At 43.7% G+C, this 22599-nt stretch overlaps 2 protein-coding genes across 5 annotated transcripts in view; one reads left to right on the plus strand and one right to left on the minus strand.

Annotated features, from left to right (window-relative positions):
• WDFY4 (WDFY family member 4) overlaps positions 1 to 22599 on the plus strand; it is a 404782-nt gene that overhangs the window by 264157 nt on the left and 118026 nt on the right. The window lies entirely within an intron of this gene.
• LRRC18 (leucine rich repeat containing 18) overlaps positions 9492 to 22599 on the minus strand; it is a 37576-nt gene continuing 24468 nt past the window's right edge. For both annotated transcript variants that reach the window (XM_029060703.2, XM_029060702.2), the window contains one exon: positions 9492 to 10520. In XM_029060703.2, the coding sequence (XP_028916536.1) occupies positions 9648 to 10415 (768 nt within the window). In that variant the 5' untranslated portion in view covers positions 10416 to 10520 and the 3' untranslated portion in view covers positions 9492 to 9647. The remainder of the gene's footprint in view (positions 10521 to 22599) is intronic.

Consider the following 22599-nt stretch of genomic DNA (forward strand, 5'->3'; position numbering starts at 1 on the left):
TTTTTCTTCCTTTTTTGGATATAGGGTAGTCACAACTGCACATTTTGTTTCCGTGCAATATGAGACAGCATCAGAGTTGAGGGCAACTGTTGCCATTAATGTGCACAATGACATTGTTTTAAGGCTGGTTTCTAAATAATGGATCCTAGAGAGACAAACACTTCCCAGAACTGTGTATATTATGCCTGACTTTCCATTTGTAGCAATTCAATTACCACGGAGCATTTGCTTAATGAAATCCCACCATCTGTCTCTGAATAACGGTCACCCCAATGGAAAGGACTAGCAAGTTTCAACTTCTTGGTTGAGTCCATCCAAAACATGAGCAGAGTCACCATGGAGCCTCAAATTTCCCTGGTTACCTATGGAGGAATTGCTTTAAGACAAAGAGGAGATTTTACACAGTGGCATTTTAGTGTAGAAATAACAAACACTACTGGAGACCTTCCTACCTAAATAGTACTCATTTCATTCATTCATTCATTCATTCATTCATTCAGTTGTATATATTGGGCACTTACTGTGGGCAGAGCACTGTACTAAGTGCTTGGAAAGTACAATTTGGCAGCAGATAGAGACAATCCCTACCCAACAACGGGGAGCTCACAGTCTAGAAATGGGGAGACAGACAACAAAACAAAACAAGTAGACAGGCAACAATTCCATCAAAATAGGTAAATAGAATCATAGATATATACACATCAATAATAAAATAGAGTAATAAATATATACAAATATACACAAGTGCTGTGGGGAGGGGAAGGGGGTAGAGCAGAGGGAGGGAGTAGGGGCAAAAGGGAGAGGAGGAAAAGCAGAGGGGAAGGGAGGGTTCAATATGAGTAGACCTCCTGGAGGAGGTAGGGCTTTGAAGAGGGGAAGAGAGCTAGTTTGGTGGCTGTGAGGAGGGAGGACATTCCAGGGCAGAGGTAGGACATGGTTCAGGCCAGAACGAGGCCCAGTGTAGGAGGTTAGCAGCAGAGGAGAGAAATGTATGGGGTGGGCTGTAGAAGGAGAGAAGGGAGGTGAGGGAGGAGGGGGCAAGGGGATGGAGAGCTCTGAAGCCAAAAGTGAGGAGTTTTTTCTTCATGCAAAGGTTGATAGGCAACCACTGGAGTGTTTTGAGGAGGGGAGTGACATGCCTTGAGCGTTTCTGTAGAAAGATAATTCAGGCAGCAGAGTGAAGTATAGACTGAAGTGGAGAGAAACAGGAGGATGGGAGATCAGAAAGGAGGCTGATGCAACAATCCAGTCGGGATATGATGAGAGATTGTTCCAGCAAGGTAGCAGTTTGGATGAAGAGGAAAGGACCAATCTTGGCAATGTTGTGAAGGTGAGACTGGCAGGTTTTGGTAACAGATTGGATGTGTGGGGTGAATGAGAGAGCAGGGTCAAGGATGACACCAAGTTTGCGGGCTTGTGAGACGGGAAGGATGATAGTGCCGTCCTCTGTGACAGGAAAGTCAGGGAGAGGACAGGGTTTGGAAGGGAAGCTAAGGACCTCAGTCTTGGACATGTTGAGTTTTAGGTGACAGGCGGAAATCCAGGTGGAGATGTCTTGAAAGCAGGGGTAGATACAATCCTGGAAGGAAGGAGAAGGAACAGGGGAGGAGATGTAGATCTGGGTGTCATCTGCATAGAGATGATAGTCAAGGCCGTGGGAGCGAATGAGTTCACCAAGGGTGTGATTATAGATGTAGAATAGAAAGGGACAAAGAACTGACCCTTGAGGACCCCCTACAGTTAGGGGATGGGAGGAGGTGGAGGAGCCCCTGAAGGATACCAAGAATGGACAGCCAGAGAGATAAGAGGAGAACCAGGAGAGGACAGAGTCCTTGAAGCAGAGATTGGATAACATATTGAGGAGAAGGGGAAGATCGACAGTGTTAAAGGCAGCTGAGAGGTCAAGCAGGATAAGGATAGAGTAAGAGCCTTTGGATCTGGCAAGAAGGAGATCATTGGTGACCTTTGAGAGGGCAATTTCAGTGGAGTGGTGGGGTGGAAGCCAGATTGGAGGGGGTCCAGGAGAGAGTTGGAGTTGAGGAATTCGAGGTAGCGAGTGTAGAAGACTCATTCTAGGAGTTTGGAAAAGAAGGGTAGGAGGGAGATAGGGCGATAACTGGAAGGGACAGTGGGGTCGAGAGAGGATTTTTTAGGATGGGGAAGACATGGGCATGTTTGAAGGAAGAGAGCAAGAAGCCATTGGAAAGTGATCCATTAAAGATGGAAGTTACGGAGGGGAGGAGGGAAGGGGTGAGAGTTTTTATAAGATGAGCTGGAATGGGATTCCGAAGCACAGGTGAAGGGGGTGACACTTGAAAGGAGGGAGGAGAACTCCTCTAAAGATACTGCGGGGAAGGATGGGAAAGTGGGGGAGAGGGTTGAGAGCTGGGTGGGTGAGGAAGAGGAAAGGGGAGGGGTGACTTTGGGGAGCTCAGACCTGATGGTGTAAATTTTCGTAATGAAGTAGGTGGCCAGATCGTTAGGGGTGAGGGATGGAGAAAGGGGAGTATCAGGGGGCCTGAGAAGGGAGTTAAATGTCCGGAACAGTTGGCGAGGGTAATGGGCATGGATGCCAGTAAGGGAAGAAAAGAAGTTTTGGTGACAGAGGAGAGGGCAGAGTTAAGGCAGGAAAGGATAAATTTCAAATGAACAAGATTGGCTTGATGTTTACACTTTGGCCAACAGCATTCAGCAGCTCAAGCATAAGAACAAAGGAGGTGGACAGTGGCAGTGATCCAGGGCTGTGGGTTAGTGGTGTGAGAGCGATGAAGGAAAAGAGGAGCGAGAGAGTTGAGTTGAGTACAGAGGGTGGAGTTGAGAGCAGTAATCTGGTCATCAAGAGTGGGTAGAGAGGATAGGGAGGCAAGGTGAGGTGTGATGTGTTGAGAGAGATGGATGCGGTTGAGACAGAGAGGAGGTCTCTGTGGGGGAGTAATACAGATTTACAGGGGGGAGGAGTGTGAGAGATGAGGCAGGTGAGAAGGTTATGGTCAGAGGGATTTCAGAGTCGATGAGGTGGAGATAGTGCAGCGGTAAGAGATGATGAGATCGAGGGTGTGACCAAGTTGGTGAGTGGGCAAGATGGGGTGGAGCAGGAGGTTGGCAGAGTCAAAGAGTGATAGAAGGCGGGTGGCAGAGGAGTCAGTGGGTACATCTGTGTGGATGTTAAAGTCCCTGAGGATCAGAGTGGGCATGGAAAAAGAGAGAAGGAAGGTGAGAAAGGGGTCAAGGTGGTTAAAGACGTTGGAGGTGGGACTGGAGGGGGGTTGGATGCAGATGAGAGCTACAAGAATCTGGAGGAGATGGTAGAGGCTAATAATATGGGCTTCAAAGGAGAGGAAGGAAAGGGTAGGGGGAGGAGGGATAGTGTGAAAACGGCATTGGGTGTGAGAAGGAAGCCGGCACCTCCTCCTTGACCGGTGAGTCTGGGGGCATGGGAGATGGAGAGGCCTCTGCTGGAGAGAGGAGCAGGAGAGACCGTGTCATCCGCGGTGAGCCAGGTCTCAGTGAGGGCGAGGAGGAGGAGAGCACAGGAAAGGAACAGGTCAAGGATGAAAGGGAGCTTACCTATAATGGAGTGGGGTAAGGAGCTGTGGAAGGAGGGCAGAGAGGGGGAAGGGTGCGAGGGCGGGGAAGTTTGGATGGGAATGAGTTGGCAGGGGCCTGCACAGGGACAGAGGAGTGAAGAGTGATGATAAGACAGGAGAACTGGGATGGGATGGTGACGGGGAGGAGGGAAAGGAAAGGAGGGGTTTGGTGGGGAACTGCACAAGGGGAGGGGGATGAGGGTTGGCTCTGGGACAGTGGGATTCTAAGGAGGGGACAGCGAGGAGGGAAAGGGTGGAGCAAAGTGAAGGAAAGAACTGGGTGGGAGAGGGGAAGGGGAAGGTGAGCATTGGGAAGAGCAGATGGGAGCAGGGGAATTGAAAGGTCATGGTGAGGTCAGCGAGGTAAATGACAGCACTGGAATCAGTTAAGAATTAGCATGCAGTAGCAACAACAAAATCAACAGTATTCATCGAGCACTTACTGAGTGCAGAGCACTGTATTAAGTGCTTGGGAGAGTGCGGTATGACAGAGTTGGTAGATCTGTTCCCTACCCGCAAGGAGCATACAATCTAATACATTCAGCAAGTAGTGGGTGGTGCTTTCTACAATGTGTATTTCTCTGTTTCCTAGTTATTTCATTTGGAAATGCTTGCAACTTCCAACCTGGATGGCTGAATAAGTATTTAGCAGTACAATCCTCTATAGAAGCAGCGTGGCCTGATGGATAGAATACGGGCCTAGGAATCAGAAGAACCTGGGGGATCATCTCTATTTCTTGTTGAATTGTACTTTCCAAGTGCTCAGTACAGTGCTCTGCACAGAGTATGTGCTCAATAAATATGATCGAATGAATGAATGAATGCTGTGTGACCATGGGCAAGTCACTTTACTTCCCTGGACCACAGTTCCCTCATCTGTACAATGGGGACAAAGACTGTGAGCCCTATTTGGGGCAGGAACCGTGTTCAAACTGATTAGCTCCTATCCACCCCAGCCCTCAGAACAGTGGTTGACACACTGAACAAATACCATCATCATTATTATTATTAATATACAGTAAACAATAAATACTATTGATTTATTGAAAGGAGCTTATAGTTTGCAGGAGAAACTTGTGTTCAGGTCAGTCCAGCCTGCTTGCCCTTAGGGATTGTCTTTATTTGTTGCGGAATTGTACTTTCCAAGTGCTTAGTATGGTGCTTTGCACACAGTAAGTGCTCAATAAATGCTATTGAATAAATGAACTCAATCTTTGTTCTGGGATCAGTAATGGCAGCCAAATATGTACAAGGAAATGGAGAAGGTTGGGGAATCTGCCTTGGGGAGCACGGCCCCCATAACCCTCCAGAGACTAACCCTTCATCATCTTCATCATCAACAATGGTATTTATTGAGCACTAACTGAGTACTAAGTGCTTGGGAGAGGACAGTACAACAAAGTTGATAAACCCGTTCCCTGCCATCAACAGGCTTACAGTGTAGAGGGGGAGAAAGACGTTAATATAAATAAATGATTTATAATCCCTTCACAGTTTCCTCCTCCTCGAGCCCACTCATCTCCAATCATGCCAGATAGAGAAGTCAGACATTCTGAGTAAGAATCATTTTATTCATTTAACATATTTTGCTAAGGACCCTGTTACATTTCTGAGACTGTATTCAGTTGTCAGAATGGAGCAGTCATAAAATCTGGGCCCAGATTTTTTTTCTACTAGTTTAGTGTTAGTCATTTAGCTTGCCTTAGCACAGGGCTCTGCACACCATAATTGATCAATAAATATCACTGCTTGATTATTTTCTGTTCATCAAGTTTCTCACCTTTCACATGAAGATTAGGATGCCTTCCTCTCATGATAGTATCGTTACGCCCTTAATACATGTCAACCGCTATTCTAAGTGCTAGCATAAGTACAGTCTAGTCAGGTTGGACAACGTCCATGTCTCAGATGGGACTCACAGACTTAATCCATTTTACAGATGAGGGAACCGAAGCCCGGGGAAGTTAAGTGACTTGCCCAAAGTCACAGAGCAGACACTTGGTGGAGCCGGGATTAGAACCAGTTCCTTCTGACTCCTAGGTCTGTGCTCTATCCACTAGGCCCTGAAGAAGATAGAATGAGATGAACTGATGTCAAAGCACTCTGGAAAAATAAAATCGCTATACCAATTAAGATGTTATCACTCCTCTCTTCATTCATTCATTCATTCATTCATTCATTCAATAGTATTTACTGAGCGCTTACTATGTGCAGAGCACTGTACTAAGCACTTGGAATGTACAAATTGGTAACAGACAGAGACAGTCCCTGCCCTTTGAAGGGCTTACAGTCTAATCAGTGGATCCTTTAGTGTATCATCACTTAAGAATTCCCATGTCCCCTACCTCTGATACTTTCTGGAGTTTCTTTTCAACCATATATTGCATTCCCATACAAATAAGATACTCAGGGATGTGAGATAAATTTATTGAACTCTTTATTCCACCCTACTGAGAGGAGAATTTACAAGGACCTAGGACCTGGAAGGGGATTAAAACTAATATTATACCCCCTCTTCTACTTCTTGTATTAACTCTGCCCACACCTAGATGAACACTACATTCAAAAATACTTTTTTCTGCATCCTTCAACACCTTGCTTAATTTTTTCATTGCATAAATGGCAGCATATGAAAAGATGAGTTGGATCCGAATGGAAATCTGGGTTAGCTAAGGTTTCCTTACAAAGCATTTCCCATGGTACGTCTCAGCTGTGTATACCGTTTTACCCTTAGAAGTCAAGGGTAAAATCATGCATTCAAGCACTGTATTCTCTTATTTGGATGTTTCTAGTTCACTGGAATATGATGCCAGTTGCATTATGATATTTGACCACTTAAGTCTTACTGGTGCCAGGCGAACTTCCAAAATTCACAAGATCGGAAAGCTGCTTTATTTCATGGTTACTGTCCTGGAGAGGCTACAGAAACAGACAGGAGACCTTAAATTTTTCCCACACTTTAAACTTCCCATGTTTGAATTTCTAGCCATGGATCTCCCAGTGCAGGGAAATCCACAGGTGGATAAATTTACTCACTGCAGCCAACTCCCAGGTCATAATGGTTACTATTTAAGACCTAGGGTAACAGTAGGAAGCTGGGAGTCAGGAGGCCTGGGTTCAGGTCCTAGCTCTGCCACTTGCCTGTTGGGAGACCTTAGGTGAGTCACTTAGTTTCTTTATGCCTCAGTTTCCTCACCTGAAAAATGGGGATAGGAAAGTCTCTAAATCTTATCCTGTGAACTCTATGGAAGAGAGAGACTCTTTCCTATTTGATTATCTAGCATCTTTCCCAGGAATTGGCCCATAGTAAGTGCAATGTTATTGTGATTATGATGATGGTGGTGGTGATTTGAGATTTATAGATTTTCATCTCCTCCTCCTTCATCTCCCTTCAAATATATTTAATAACTTGGGAAATTCCAATGGATCAAATGAACATGTTTTTTGATTCTTCCCAGGTCTCTATTTTTAGCTTGGCATAAGTCTGGTGGCATTCTCAATATTCAGTCCCCCACCGGCCCCCACCCCCTCCACCCCCATCTCTACGTCAGGCTCCAACAATCAAGGAAGAAGCACAGAAACAGACAGGATTACAGCAACGAAGAGGGAATGAACCATTTTAAAGTCCGGGTCCCTTTGGAATTCAAGATCTTGAGAATTTGTGTTTTTATGATAATGATGATGGTAATTATTAAGCACTTACTATGTGCCATACGCTGTTCTAAGCACTAGGGTGGATACAAGGTAATCAGGTTGTCCTATGTGGGGTTCACAGTCTTAATGCCCATTTTACAGATGAGGTGACTGAGGCACAGAGACGTTAAGTGACTTGCCCAAAGTCAGATATCTGATAAGTGACGGAGCTGGGATGAGAACCCAGGACCTCTGACTCCCAAGCCTGGGCTCTTTCCACTAAACCATGCTGCTTCTCTTTCTGTTTAGGTTGCCTTTTTAGGCAATGTTTCTGCTTCATCTGGCATCTCTTTCCATCATTCATTCATTCATTCATTCAATTGTATTTATTAAGGGCTTACTTTGCGCAGAGGACTGTACTAAGTGCTTGAGAAAGTCTCCCCAGACCTTCCTGTGTCCTTCAGCAAGAAGGCCACCTCTCTGTTTTGACTTGACTGGACTCAGCACCATGGGTTTCTGGACTGATCTTGGGTTTTCCAGGGCTCTTCTGGAGAATGACCCCATTCCCCAGGCAGCTATCTTTAGCCTTCATTGATTGCCCAGGAGACCAATGGCAGATTCGGCTTCCCACGGGATCTAGACCGTAAATACTAGAAGTGCTAGAGAAGCAGCATGGTCTAATGGGTAGAGCACAGACCTGGGAGTCAAAAGGGCATGGGTTATAATCCCGGCTCCACCATTTGTCTGCTGCATGTCACTTTATTTCTGTGCTTGCCTTCCCTTATCTATAAAATGGGAACTAAAACTGTGAACACCACATGGGACAGGGACTGTGTCCAGACTGATTAGCTTTTATATATCCAACACTTAGTATAGTGCCTGGCACATAGGGCTTTTTTTTAAAAAAAAAAAAGGTGAAATGCTTCTGTGAGAAAATGAGGTTTCAATTTGAAGGCTTTGGCCCATGAAAGAGTAGCAGGGCCATTCTGATAGCCGCTCCGGGGCCAGCTTGGCAGGAAGAGACTCAAGTGATTAAGTAGAAGGGACCTCCTAGAATTTTCTCCATCTCACCCCATGGCCTTGCATTGCCCAGAAGAATCAGAAGGAGGTGGCCTACTATTTGGACACCAATGACTCTTCTTAGGAAATGTTTCCTCTCCCAGCCTGGGAAGATACAGATCCATGCTATCTGACTAAGATGTCCAGTGTAAAAACCCCTCCTGAATGATACAAAGGTAAGGGGTTCTCAGAAGAAAAAAGACCAAGTGAATAATATATTTTGTCAGTTTGAAAAATTCCAAATAATTACCACTTTTTTTTTTTCCACACCAAATGGACCCTTAAAAGTCAAATTGATTCCACTGACACTCAGCAGTTTCCCTTGGAAGGCCTTGCATTTTTGCCCTCCAAAGTTTCTTAATATATTATGGCAAGTAATAATCAGTGTTTTTGGTTACTTCATTCTGTTTTGGGGGGGTCCATTTTGTATTGAACCATGTTCTAGAAAACTCAAGCGTTTCAACTGAGTTTGCTACAAAATTCTAGGTATTAACTTGAACCCATGACTGAGAAGCAGCATGGCATAGTAGATAGAACATGGGCCTGGTAGTCAGAAGATCATGGATTCTAATCCTGGCTCTGCCACTTGTCTGCTGTGTGAACTTGGGGAAATCATTTCACTTCTCTAGGCCTCAGTTACTTCATCTGTAAAATGGGGATTAAGGCTGTGAGCCCCACATGAGGCAGTGACTGTGTCCAATCTGATTTGCTTGTATTCACCCTAGTATTTAGTATAGTGCCTGGCACATTGTAAGCACTTAACAAATACCACAATTATTATTATTATGTATTATTATTATTAATTTGGAAAAAGAGTGGTGCCAGGAAGTTATCCTATTATCCCATCAGTGTAAGCCCCTTGTGGGCAGGGTGCATGTCTCTTGCTTCTGCTTCTGCTATACTTCCCCAAGTACTTAGTGCAGTGTTTCGCACCCAATGAAGGGGCTCAATAAATACACATTTTATTTTTATACTTTTCTCCCATTTTCCCAATTCCTACCACCATGTGACATGCTAATTCAGGACTGTTTAACTCAAATTCAAATTTGAAATGTTCCTGATCTGACTTCACGCTCGCGGCTCTCGTATAATTTAGAGTTCTGGCGGGAGGGAGAAGGGCATTCGTGGGAGAGACAGGGAGGTGAATCTTTCCCGATTTTAATTTTATGTAAGCATGTGTGTGAAGCACAAAATAATACCACACCAGCAGAATGAAAATGAGTCAGAGAAAGCCGTTTTATGAGCTCGGGTGGAAAGCTACAAGACCAGGCAGGACTTGGCTGCAGGTTCACCCATCCCACCGAGAACCATCCTCCCTTTCTCCGTCCTCTCCCCGGTCCTGCCCACCTCCAACGTGAGACTTCCCCTTCACCTCCACTCTCCCTGCGTCTCCTTGGCGGAGGAGTTGGGGGTCACCAGGTTAGTGAAGTTGGGTTTCCTTGCCGAGACGGGGATCGAGTTCTTCAACTTGTTCAGCCTGTCCTGGGTGTCGAGGCATTTCTTCAAGCAGGGGTTGCACAGATCCTTCTCGTCCACCAGGTACAAGGACTCCAGCCGCTTGATGGTGTCGATGAAGGTCACGTCGTCTTCCGGCTGGGGGAAGGGGTTCCGCTTCACGTTCAGCTTCTTGAGCTTGGGGAGCTTGGCGATGCTGGTGGGAATGGTGGTCAGGAGGTTATCGAAGAGGCCCAGCTCATGGAGCTCCTTCAGGGCTCCGATGGTGGTGGGGATATTGTCTATGTGGTTAAGGCCGAGGTTCAGGGTGCGCAGATTTTTCAGCTGGTTCAGCTCCATGGGCAGCCCGTTGGAGGTCAGCTTGTTGTTGCAGAGGTTGAGGTAATGCAGGCTAGGGAGTTGGCCGATGGTGTCCGGAAGCTTGTCGATGAGGTTGCTGTGCAGGTCCAGCCAGCGCAGGTTCTGGAACTTCGAGATGCCCTCCGGGATCTTCTTGATCAGGTTCCTGCTGAGATCGATCTCCTCCACGTCACTGAGCTTCAGGATGCACTTGGGGAAGGTCGTGATGCCCATCTTGCTCAAGTCGAGCCGCCGTCTCCCATCGAATGTCACTTTGATGCAGTTTTTGGCGGTCTTGAGGGTGATTTTTTTCCCCTTGGGGCCCTTGGCTTTTTTGGCCATTTTGCTTGTCTAAAAACGGAAGGTGAGGTGTCTCCGATAAGTGACCGGTGTGTGGATAGAGGAGACGGACGTATGAAATGGGTGGCTGAGTCTAGGCCGCAAACTCTGATAGAAACAAACCAACCAACAAAAAAGATCAAATCAGAAGGTGACCTGGAAATTCTTGTATGTGCCCAAGAGAAGCAGCATGATGTAGTGGATAGAGCACGGACCTGAGAGTCAGAAGGTCAGGGGTTCTAATTCTGGCTCTGCCACTTGTCTGCTGTATTACCTTGGGCAAGTCCCTTCACCTTTCTGGGTCTCAGTTACCTCATCTGTAAAATGGGGATTGAAACTGTGAGCCCTACATGGGACAGGGACTGTGTCTGATCCGATTTGCTTGTATCCACCCCAGCGCTTAGTACAGTGCCAACAGATAGCGCTTAATGAATAGCACAATTATCATCATCTTCACAAGGCACAACGCTCTTCTCAAAAATGATAATAGCCCTTGAAGTTAATAACCGTGGTGTTTGTTAAGCACTTACTGTGAGTCGAGCACTGGCCTAAAGCTAAGAGGTAGAAGTGAGATAATCAGGCCCCACATGGGGCTCACAGTCTAAGAAGGAGGGAGAACATGTCTTGAATCCTCCTTTTGCAGATGAGTTAACAGGCACAGAGAAGTGAAATGATTTGCCCAAGATCACGTAACAGGAAACTGGGGGAGTCTGGATTAGGACCCAGGTTCCCTGAATTCCAAACCCCTCCTTCCACCTTGTTCTTAGAGTCTTCTCCTCCAGATTTGTGACTGAGGATCGGATTTGGAGGACAAGGGAGGGAGGGTAAGAATTGGGTCAGAAGTCAACATTCATGTCATTGCCAGGCTTCTAAAGAGAGGCTAGCCTCTTAAGGGTTCTAAACTGTGAGCTTGTTGTGGGCAGGGAACGTGTTTGATATTGTATTGCACTGTCCCCAAGTGCTTAGTACAGTGCTTTGCACACAGCAAGCACTCAATAAATATGGTTATGAATAATAATGATAAGAAGAAAAAACTCAGTCTTTTTGCACAGCTGCCTTTTCATTTATTGCTTTCCCACCCAAGAAGATTGCTCTTTTTCCAACATCAGACTGACTGCCGTTATCACCCTGATCATTCCGAACCTACAGGACAGGATGATATCTATCTTTTCATTAATTCATTCAGGCAATAGTATTTATAGAGCGCTTACTATGTGCAGAGCACGGTACTAAGTGCTTGGAATATACAATTCGACAACAGATAGAGACAATCCCTGCCCAACAACACGCTCAGTCTTAACCGGGGAGACAGACAGCAAAGAGTCTGTCCTTATTTTCCTCCATCCTTGATTGGAATTTCTACCTTCTTCATTACTAAAGTCAAAAATCACATAAAACACATTCTTCCATATGCCTAGATAATAATAATAAGAGTATGTTCTCTATTCACAGACCTATGTTTCTTGAACAGGATTGAACTTGCTCTTTAGAAAATGATGCCTATCAGGATCAGTATTTGGTGGATTCCATTAAATTAAATTAAATTAAAAACAACATTTTTACCCCAAATGTTGTTTAATATATATATTTGTACAGTAGTATGACCATATCTAAAGATGGTGACATATTGAAGCTATATTGCCCTTTTATTTTCTAAGAATTTGCACATCAGTTATAGTAATAATTGTGGTATTTGTTAAGTGCTTACTATGTGCCAGGCACTGGACTAAGCACTGGGTAGATACAAACAATTGGAGTTGGACCGAGTCCCCGTCTCATATGGGGCTCACAGTCTTAATCCCCGTTTTACAGATGAGATAACTGAGGCCCAGAGAAGTGAAGCGACTTGTCCAAGGTCACACAGCAGACAAGTGGCAGAGTTAGGATTAGAACCCATAGCCTTCTGACACCCAGGCCCATGCAGCATCCACTCTTATAATCCATGCTTATTTAACTGTGCACTACAGGAGGCAGTTATCACTATACCCGTATACAAGATCAGCACACTGGGGCAAAATGAGGTTGAGTTGATTTACCCAAGGCCGTACAATAGACCAGTGGCAGAGTTTGAAGAGCTGGTAGAAGCTATAGTCTTCAGACTTCTACATACCAGTTATTTCCATTAAAACCATACTTTTCCACATGGAATTATGAGAAGCACCATGGTCTGATGGGTAGAGCCCCAGACTGAAAAACAGGAGACCTTGTTTTTAATCCTGCCTCCATTGTTTGCCTGCCTTGTAACCTTGGGTAAGTCACTTAACTTCATCCCACCCTCAGGCCCACAACACTTTTGCGCAGATCTATAAATTGTATATTACAAATAATTTATTTATTATTAACATATGTGTCCCTCTTTGGACTGTAAACCTTTTGTGGGCAGGGGATGTGGGTACCGATTCTGTTGCGTTGTATTCTCCCAATCCCTTGGTATAGTGCTCTGTACACAGTAAATGCTCAATAAATACCACTGATTGATTGATTTCCTCATCTATAATGTGGGATTATAAGGCTGTATTCTCTCCCCCATTGTACTGTGGGACAGGGACAGTGTCTGATCTGACTGTATTCGCTCTACACCAGTGCTTAAGACATTGCTCAGCTCATAGTAAGAGAAGTAGCATGGCATAGTGGAAAGAGTCCGGGCCTAGGAGCCAGAGGACGTGGGTTCTAATCCCGGCCCCGCCGCTTATCTCCTTTGTGACCTTGGGCAAACCACTTAACTTCTCTGTGCCTCAGTTCCCTCATCTGTAAAATGGGGATGAAGACTGTGAGTCCCATGTGGGACAACCTGGTTACTTTGTACCTACCCCAGGGCCTAGAACAGTGCTTGGCACATAGTAAACTCTTAACAAGTACCATAATTATAGCAAGTGCTTAAAATAGCCCAATTATGACTCTTATCATTATCTCTGGGACGTCCAATCTTAAAAATCTCTCTGTCTTCGTTATCAACATACTCTAGTCAAACTGTCATCTGGTTGTGCCAGGATGTTGAATTGAAGGGAGGTATTATTGGAGTTATTGAAGGAAGTTATCATGATTATTATCCCAAGATGGTTTTGGGAATTAGGAGGCCTGAGTTCTGGCTCCAGTTCTATGACTGAGTTCATTGTCTGAATGAGTTTCTGAACCCCTTGGCATCTCACTTTCCTCATCTGCTAAATGGAATCTGTCTCTCGGCGGTGCCTACATTTTCTGAATGCATTCACTGTAAAAGATTGCACATTCTCGAAAGGTCCAGAAGGGCTTGCTCATTCTAGGCATGAGATTTACCCCTCAAATGGAGACACTGACCTGCCTTTCAGATGGCAGTAATCAAAGGCATCAAACAGTAGGGGGACGTGGTTAAAGGAACGAGATAATTCACCGAGAGCAAATGCCAGTGAGGATCTCTGGGAGCTGGCTAAAGTGAGCGCAGGTTACGGCTGGCTAATTTCTAGCTGATTCCCACCCTCCACCATTTCATGGTAAAGAGTCAAATCGCCACTTTGATAAATGATTGTTTGAGAAGCAATATGGATTTATCTAGGATACACTTCTCCATTAAAAAAAAAAAAGTCTTCATTACAACCCCTTCAGGCTCTTCGGCTACTCATTAATCATTTTCAAGTACATGAAAAGGGAGGTCGGAGTGAAGCTGCTGCACTTTAGCTCATTTCCATTATGCTCCACACCCCAAATGCTGCAAACACAGTTCCTCTGCACAACTGATGCTTTTCCCCTGCTCTCTTCTTCTTCCCTGCTCCCCTTTCTCTCCTCTGCCCCCCTGCTCAACTACCCTTTTTTTATCTGATCACCCCTGTTCGTTTGCTTTCCTCCGCTTCCCTGCTCTCCTCTGTTCTCCCTTTTCTCCTCTGACCCTCTTTTCTCTTCTGTTCTCCACAGTCTTATGCTCCCACCCTCATCTCCTCTACCCCTACTGGCTCACAAAATCTTCTGCACAGTTACCAACTTCACTGTGGTTTGACATTTCCCTCTCAGACATTAGGAACAAATATGGTTTTCAGCAAGTTTCAGTTCCTGAAACGGAAGAAGATTTCCCTGTCCCTTGCATAATCAACCAATCAATCAATCAGTGGGGTTTATTGAGCGCTTTCTGTGTGCAGAACACTGTACCAAGTTCTTGGGAGACTACAATGCAATAGAATTGGTAGATGCAAATCCTGCTACAAAGAGCTGACAATCTAAAGGGGGAGATAGATACTGAAATAATTACAGATAGGAGGATTGACATTACAGTTCAGGAAAGTGATAGGGTATCAATCAATCAACCAATCACATTTTTTGAACACTTACTATGTGCAGACCACTGTACTAAACACTTGGGAGAGAACAACAGAACTTGTATCTCTCCCAGGGCTTAGTACAGTGTTTGACACATTGTTCACACTTAACAAGTACCACGATTTATAATTATGATTTAGCTATCCTTTGCCGAGGACTTTTATTTAAAAATAAAAAAGGAACAGTCACTAGAGAAAATATACCTACACAACTAGACATTCTGTGAATCAACCCTCCCTTTTCTATTTTAATAGTTATCCCAAAGCAGATGCTTTTCCCATGTCTCCAATTGCTCCCAAATTATCCACTTCAATTTCCAAAGGTTCTTGTGATATTAAAAGTATGTACTTAATCAAGGGGTTTAAGACCAGAATAACAATCTCAGGATCTTCTATCTTCTAACTGCTCAAAGCCTGGTCACTACTCACTAAGTTGTCCGATGGTATGGGTTAACAGTTTCATAGGCACCACTTTGGTACGGTTCTAAAGGACAGAGACTACAATAAAAACTTCGGGTTGATTTTGGGCTGGAAAATGTTAACACCCTTCCCAAAGCACCTAACTTTGTTTCCATCTTAGGCTATAACTTTGGTCCTAGGAAGAATAAAACTCATGATAAAGAATTTGGTATTTGCTAAGTGCTTTAGAATTCTGCCTCGGTTAGCCTAGCAGTTCTATTATTAAATGCACCGTCGTACTGTTTAAAAAATAATGAAGCACATGCAAGCAACTCTAAAACGGTATCTGAAATTCCATATACATGCAGGAGTTGAAATCCCTGGATCCCCTCTCCCCTCTGTGCATAAGCACCGAGCTCCTATTCACTTCATCGTCATCATCATCGATTCATTTATTGAGCACTTACTGTGTGCAGAAAACTATATTAAATGCTTGGCAGAGTCACTGCAACAAGTTGATAGAAAAGTGCTTTCTGGGTCCAGTCCCTAGCCCAAGTGTCAGCTAGTGAAGACCATTGTGTTTCGAAAGGATGAAAAGCTCTCTCAAGTTGCCGGTCTACATATTTTTTCCTAGTAGTAATACTATATGCCTATTATTTGCAAAGCACTATACTATATGCTGGGAAAGATATAGAACAACACATAGATGACATTGGGGAAGTAGCACGGCCTAGCGGATAGAGCACGGGCCTGGGAGTCAGAAGGTCATGGGTTCTAATCCTGGCTCCGCCACTTGTCTGCTGTGTGACCTTGAGCAAGTCACTTCACTTCTCTTGGCCTCAGTTGCCTCATCTGTAAAATGGGGATTAAGTTCCCCATGTGGGACGGGAACTGTGTCCAACCTAATTACTTTGTATCTACTCCACTGCTTAGAACAATGCCTGGCACATTGTAAGCACTTAACAAATACTATCATCATTATGGCTCAGTGGAAAGAGCACGGGCTATGGAGTCAGAGGTCATGAGTTCGAATCCCGGCTCTGCCCCTTGTCAGCTGTGTGACTGTGGGCAAGTCACTTAACTTCTCTGGGCCTCAGTTACCTCATCTGTAAAATGGGGATTAAGACTGTGAGCCCCATGAGGGACAACCTGATTCCCCTATGTCTACCCCAGCGCTTAGAACAGTGCTGTGCACATAGTAAGCGCTTAACAAATACTAACATTATTATTGTTATTATTACATATGGTCTCTCCCCCCTAAGACACTTACAATCTAAAAGTAGCTGAGGAGAGGGGGTTAACATATAAAGATGAAATAAAAACCACCTGGAGCCAATTAGCTGTGTCCAATCTGACTGCACTCCACCTTCAGTGTAAGCACCATATTGGACAGGGTCTGTGTCTAGTTTGTTTCTACTCCAGTACTTCGTACAGTGCTTGGCACATAGTAAATACATTATCATTAATATTATTATGGTTGTTATTATTACTGTCATTAGTAATTAGCTGCATTTTCGAGGCTATTGGCTGGGGAAAATAAGCATTAGTGTCGCTACCACTGTGTCCACGCCTCCCCCCTCTTTATGTCTGAATAAAAGGACGGAGCGTCTTCGGCCATTCAAATTAAATATTCAATAATCACAGGGACCATTGCTATGGACACTGTATAATGAATGCCCAGTTTAATTTCATAATTATACTCAGGAGAAGATTCAGTTGGTTTACTTTTATGTTTGTTTAAATACTCCCACCATTTCTGTAACCACAGGAAATGGAGAATAGAATATCCTTTAGGTGTATTTAACAAATACAATTTTGCATTTTCCTCATTGTGTTTTTATTATTTATATTATTATTATTATATTTGTTAAACGTTATTCTAAGAACTGGGTTGGATACAAGTTAATCAGGTTGGACACAATCTGCGTCCCAGATGGGGCCCACAGTCTAAATAGGAGGGAGAACAGGTATTGAATGCAGAATTTACAGATGAGGAAACTGAGGCACAAAGAAGTTAAGTGACTTGTCCAAGGTCACTGGATTAGAACCCAGCTCCTCTTACTCCCGGGTCTGTGTTCTTTCCACTAGGCAACAGTGTTAGGTCAGAATCCACTTTTCCAGTTTTGTTTTAGTCCAAGCTGAGAACAAGTGACCAGGAGGTACAGAGACAACTGTCTTAGATTTCACTCCAGGTTCTGAAAGTGATTTACTGAGAAAGAATTGGGACAACTCACTTAGAATGCTTCGGAGCTTGGTTTTTCTTTCTCTAAACAGCTTAGGCATTTTCAGCCCCTTAGGCACAGTGAGGTTTAAAAACTACCATTTTATGAATAAACATTGTTCTGTAAGTTAACTTGAGTTCTTGACTGAAAGTTTAAGGTTCCGGCAAGTCAAGGAATGATTCAGTCAGCCAGTTGCATTTATGGAGCACATACCGTGTATAGAGCACTATACTAAGCGCTTGAGAGAGCACAATACAACAATATAAAAGACATTTCCTGCCCACAGTGAGCTTACATTCTAGAAGGGAGTGCAGTTCAAATTTTCCCAACTTCTGTCCTTCCTAGGATCAGGGGCCAATCGGATCCTCCAAGGTCTTAATTTGGCTGAGGTGGTGACAGTGGTAGCCTTTGATGCTGTATTCATTCCTTCATTCAATTGTATATATTGAGTGCTTACTGTGTGCAGAGCACTGTACTAAATAATGATAATAATCATAAGGATAGTATTTAAGAGCTTACTATGTGCCAGGCACTGTATTAAGCGCTGGGATGGGTGCAGGCTGATCAGGCTAGACACAATCTCTGTCCCCTACAGGGCTCATGGTCTTAATCTTTCATTCATTGTTATTTATTGAATACTTATGATTGAATGAATGATTAATCCCCATTTTATAGATGAGTTAACTGAGGCACAGAGAAGTGAAATGACTTGTCCAAGGTCACGTAGCAGGCAAGCGGCAGAATTAGAACACAGGTCCTTCTGACTCCCAGGCCAGTGCTTTATCCACTAGGCAACACTGTGTTTCTTCCTTCGTCTCCCTTCCCCCGATTCCCACTTAGCTCCAGAACTGTTATATTCACCTCCCAGGTCTCTGCTAACCCAGCTACCAAACTTGGAGGCAAAAGCGACGGTACAGGGAGATTGGGTACTTAAATACCAGATATACCCCTGGCATCCCTGCCAAAATCTAATATCCTTGAGGGCAGGGATCATGCCTACCAACTCTACTACTGCAAATGCTTAGTAATAAATTCCATTAATCGGATGACTGATGTCCATAATGAGAATGGCTGAAAACCAGACTATCTGGTTTCCAACTGGATGAATAATCATGATGGAATTTGTTAAGTGCCAGGCACTGAACTAAGACCCAAAGTGGCTACCAGCAAATCGAGTTGGTCATAGTGCCTGTCCCATGTGGGGCTCTCAGTCTCAATCCCCATTAATAGATGAGGTAACTGAGGCACAGAAAAGTGAAGTGACTTGCCCAAGGTCACAGAGCAGACAAGTGGCAGAGGCAGGATTAGAATCCATGACCAATGTGACTCCCAGGTCCATGCTCTAGCCACTATGCTGTGCTGTCTCTGGTTTGTTCAACACAAGGCCAGCATTTTGGAAGGAGTGGCTTCTTACACCCCAGACCCAGGGCTGTCCGGATTGTTGCCAAGTTTGGGTAGGAAGGGCCGATGGCAGCCCGTCTCTTGCCCCCTCACCGCACGGTGTTGACCATGTGAGGGAACCATGAGAACAATTTGCAGGCAGAATTTCTTTACCTCATCTTGGGGAACTCAATTTTCTCATCTGTAAAATGGGGATTCAAACTGCGAGCTCCTCATGGACCATGGACTGTGTCCAAACTGATTATCTTGTTTCTACCCCAGCGCTTAGTACGTTGCCTGGCACAAAGTAAGAATTTAACAAATTCCATTAAACAAGAAAAAATGGGACACCAGCTATTTGGGTCCAGGGCTGTTGGACGTGTCTCCAGGAAGACAGCCAGGCAACAGCAAGTACAGATACAACGACAGTCCCATGTGAATCCCAGTAAAGCACAGTTTTGATCGAGTGATGATTTAAGAGTGGAATGGCTGCTCTTCAAACACCTTCCCTTTCGCTTCCTCACCATTACAGACCGATAATATTTCATATCAGGAGATTAGGCCTCTACCCTCTCTTAGGCTGGCCCTTATTGATACGCATAGCTATAGGTTAGAGTGATGGGCTTGATTCTCAGAAGGTCCTGAATTTTAATCCCAATTCTGCCAGCTATGTGAACTTGGGCAAGTAACTTTACTTCTCTGAGCCTCAGTTACCTCATCTGTTAAATGAGGATGAAGATTGTGTTCCCCATGTGGGACAGGGACAGTTTCCAACCTGATTAGCTTGACCTATCCCAGCACTTAGAACAGTGCTCAACACATAGTAAATGTTTAACAAATGTTATTATGACTATTACTATTATCCTTATTATTGATGACATGACCAAGTGAACAATGCCCGAGAATCTCACAGCCATAAAGTGTTCCTCTTTCACTCTACTCTCACAGCCAGTCTCAAAAAAAAAAAAAAATCAACAAAATGTCAGTTTTCTCTAGTTCCTCCCCTATTTATCATTACTAATAATAAGAATAATAATATTTGTTAAGAACTTACTATGTATCAAGCACTGTGCTAAGCATTGTAAGCAAAATAATCAGATCCCATTTGGGGCTCACAGTCCAAATAGGAGGAAGAACAGGCACTGAATCCCTATTTAGCAAATGAGGTAACTGAGACACCAAGAATTTAAGTGACTTGCCCAAGGTCATACAGCAGACAAGTTGGCCGAGCCAGGATTACAAACCAGGTCCTTCTGACTCCCAGGACCAGTCTTTTTCCACTAGGCCATGCTACCCCTGACAGCTGTGAACAGCAGTAGCCTAAGGAATTGGATTATGAGTATCGAGAACTGCATTTTCCTTTTCAGTTAAAATACGCATCTAGCCTCCAAATTATTCTAAATCTCCTCGGGTCATATACCTATGGTAACTGACATAATCCAAGCTCATCTCCACATCAGCAATTCATTGGGTGCAATGGATCAAAGAGAGCTTCAACTTCAGCAGGTTGCTCAATGGTAGCATAGCTGCTATAGTAAACAGGAATCTTGTGCTACAAATTAGCAAATGTAGATCTTGTAGGAATAGATAAGATCCTAGCAGTTTGCCAGTAAAATAGGAATGGCTCAAATCACCTGGCTCCTAACTCCAGGCATTTGAAGAGGTGATTCTTTTATAATTTTGTATAGATTTTTCTTGCGGTGAAATCTTCACTTGCATGCATATGGTAATTGGGTAAATTATTGTCATCTCTTACTGTATGTACTCCTTCTGAGTGGAGAGCTAAAGCTTGGCCAGTATAGTATCTTACCTGTTCCTCATATTAAGAATCCAGTTCCTACTTGGATCTGAATTACCCAAGGGGCTAAGTAGCTCAATGATAAGATCCGGTTCCACAGTTTTGACTTGGTATTCAATCAGTCAATCAACAAATCAGTAGTGTTTACGGAGCACTTACTGTGTTCTGAATGCTGTACTAAGCGCTTGGGAGACTATGCTGTAACAGAATTGGCAGATGCAATCCCTGGCCAGAAGGAGCCAGGTTTAATAGTCCCTGGTTTATGATTTTAAGCATACACTATTGTAATGGGTTTTCATAATAGCAGCACAGGGGAGGAGCTCATATATACATATAGATAGATATATAGATAGATATAGATATATAAGATATATATGTATATAGATATATATGCAATAATAAAGCGTTATTTTATTAGAGTAGGATCAGAATTGCAGAATTTCCCACTATGCTTCCAATGACCGTAATCATGGTCCCCACCCTGTTTCTTCCCAGACAAAGATAAACTAAAGAGGAAAAGAAAAAATGTCTTTAGCACGCCCCCCAGAAAGATGCCACAGATCAACACTGTTGTCTGTGTAACTGCGAGACATTATTACTAGCCAGAGCACTTTAGATTACTGATAATTATAATTGAGCCACCAAAGGAAAAAAAAAAAGATATGGATTGTTCCTTTAAAATCTAATCTAAAAACACATTCACACAAATTGCTCTTCAGAGGCTGCATTAGTGAACCCGATGGACAAAATAGCAGTTCTCCTCCATCATTGTTCAAATAAAGATGTGTCTCCGCTCAGCCTGATACTTGGTACTTTCATTTGGGCTCTCAGATCTGGGAATATTTTCTGAGATGTCTGAGTTTACATATTTAAGGCAAAATTGCCCAGTTACTTAAGAACCGTCAATGCAGAGAACAGAATGGAGTTAGCGACAAGAGACCCTAGACGATAAAACTTTCCAACTTCCCAGCAATTCATATACAGTTCCTCTTGGTTTTGTCATTCTACGACCCAGTCTGAACGTTTTGCTCCTCCAATGCCAATCTACTCACTGTACCTCAATCTCGTCTATCTCACTGCCGACTTCTTGCCCATGTCCTGCCCCTGGCCTGGAACACCCTCCCTACCTCTTCAAATCTGACAGTCTCTCCCCTCCTTGTCTGCTGTATGACCTTGGGCAAGTCGCTTAACTTTTCTGTGCCTCAGTTAACTTATCTGTTAAAGGGGAGTAAGACTGTGAGCCATTTGTGGGAGAGGGACTGCATCCCACCAGATTATCTTGTAATTACCCCAGTACTTCTTAGTACAGTGTCTGGCAAATAGTAAGCATCATTATTTTTTAAATACATGGTATTTGTTTATATATATATATATATGAATTATGATATATATATATATATATATATATATATATATATATATATATATATATATATCAGGAACTTTATTAATTGCTGAGGCTTTTAGATATTACAAGATCCTTTTCCATTATTTGATAGGCTGAAGGTGGTGGCTGTGTTCTCCAGTTAGTGTTTGGCATGTGTATAGAGGAAAAGTAGATGTTTGTTGTTTAGTTTGTAAATCTCATGCGGTCTGATTATTGTTTTCCATTTTTCAGAATTGAAGTCTCTTGGGATTAGTTACTGAATACTGCTTATTCCTGTAAAAAGTCTACCTGAATATTGGTAGACACATTCATTTTCCTTTATAATACCTTGAATTGATATAAGTACTTTCATTTCCCCAAGCACTTTGGCCTTCTTATCTAATTTTTGTTCTCATAACCCCACTGTGAAGTTGGGTGTAGTATAGTGCTCTTCACACAGTAAGCACTCAATAAATACGATCAAATGAATGAATGAATGAATCAAATGATCTCCATTTTACGGATGAGGAAACCAAAGCCACAGTTTGTCTTTGGGTGTGGGGGTGGGGAGGCATACGCGTACTGCTGCTTTGAGCAAAATTCTTGATATCCCAAGTGTCACTTCTGCCCCTGGGAAAACTAGGATGGCTTGAAACTAGGGAGTGATTGCTAATCCAATCATTCGAGAGCTGCCATTCTGAAGAAGAAAGGCCTTTTCCAACAGTACCATCATTCT

The sequence above is a fragment of the Ornithorhynchus anatinus genome, chromosome 3 (assembly GCF_004115215.2).
Source record: "Ornithorhynchus anatinus isolate Pmale09 chromosome 3, mOrnAna1.pri.v4, whole genome shotgun sequence".
Lineage (NCBI taxonomy): Eukaryota > Metazoa > Chordata > Mammalia > Monotremata > Ornithorhynchidae > Ornithorhynchus > Ornithorhynchus anatinus.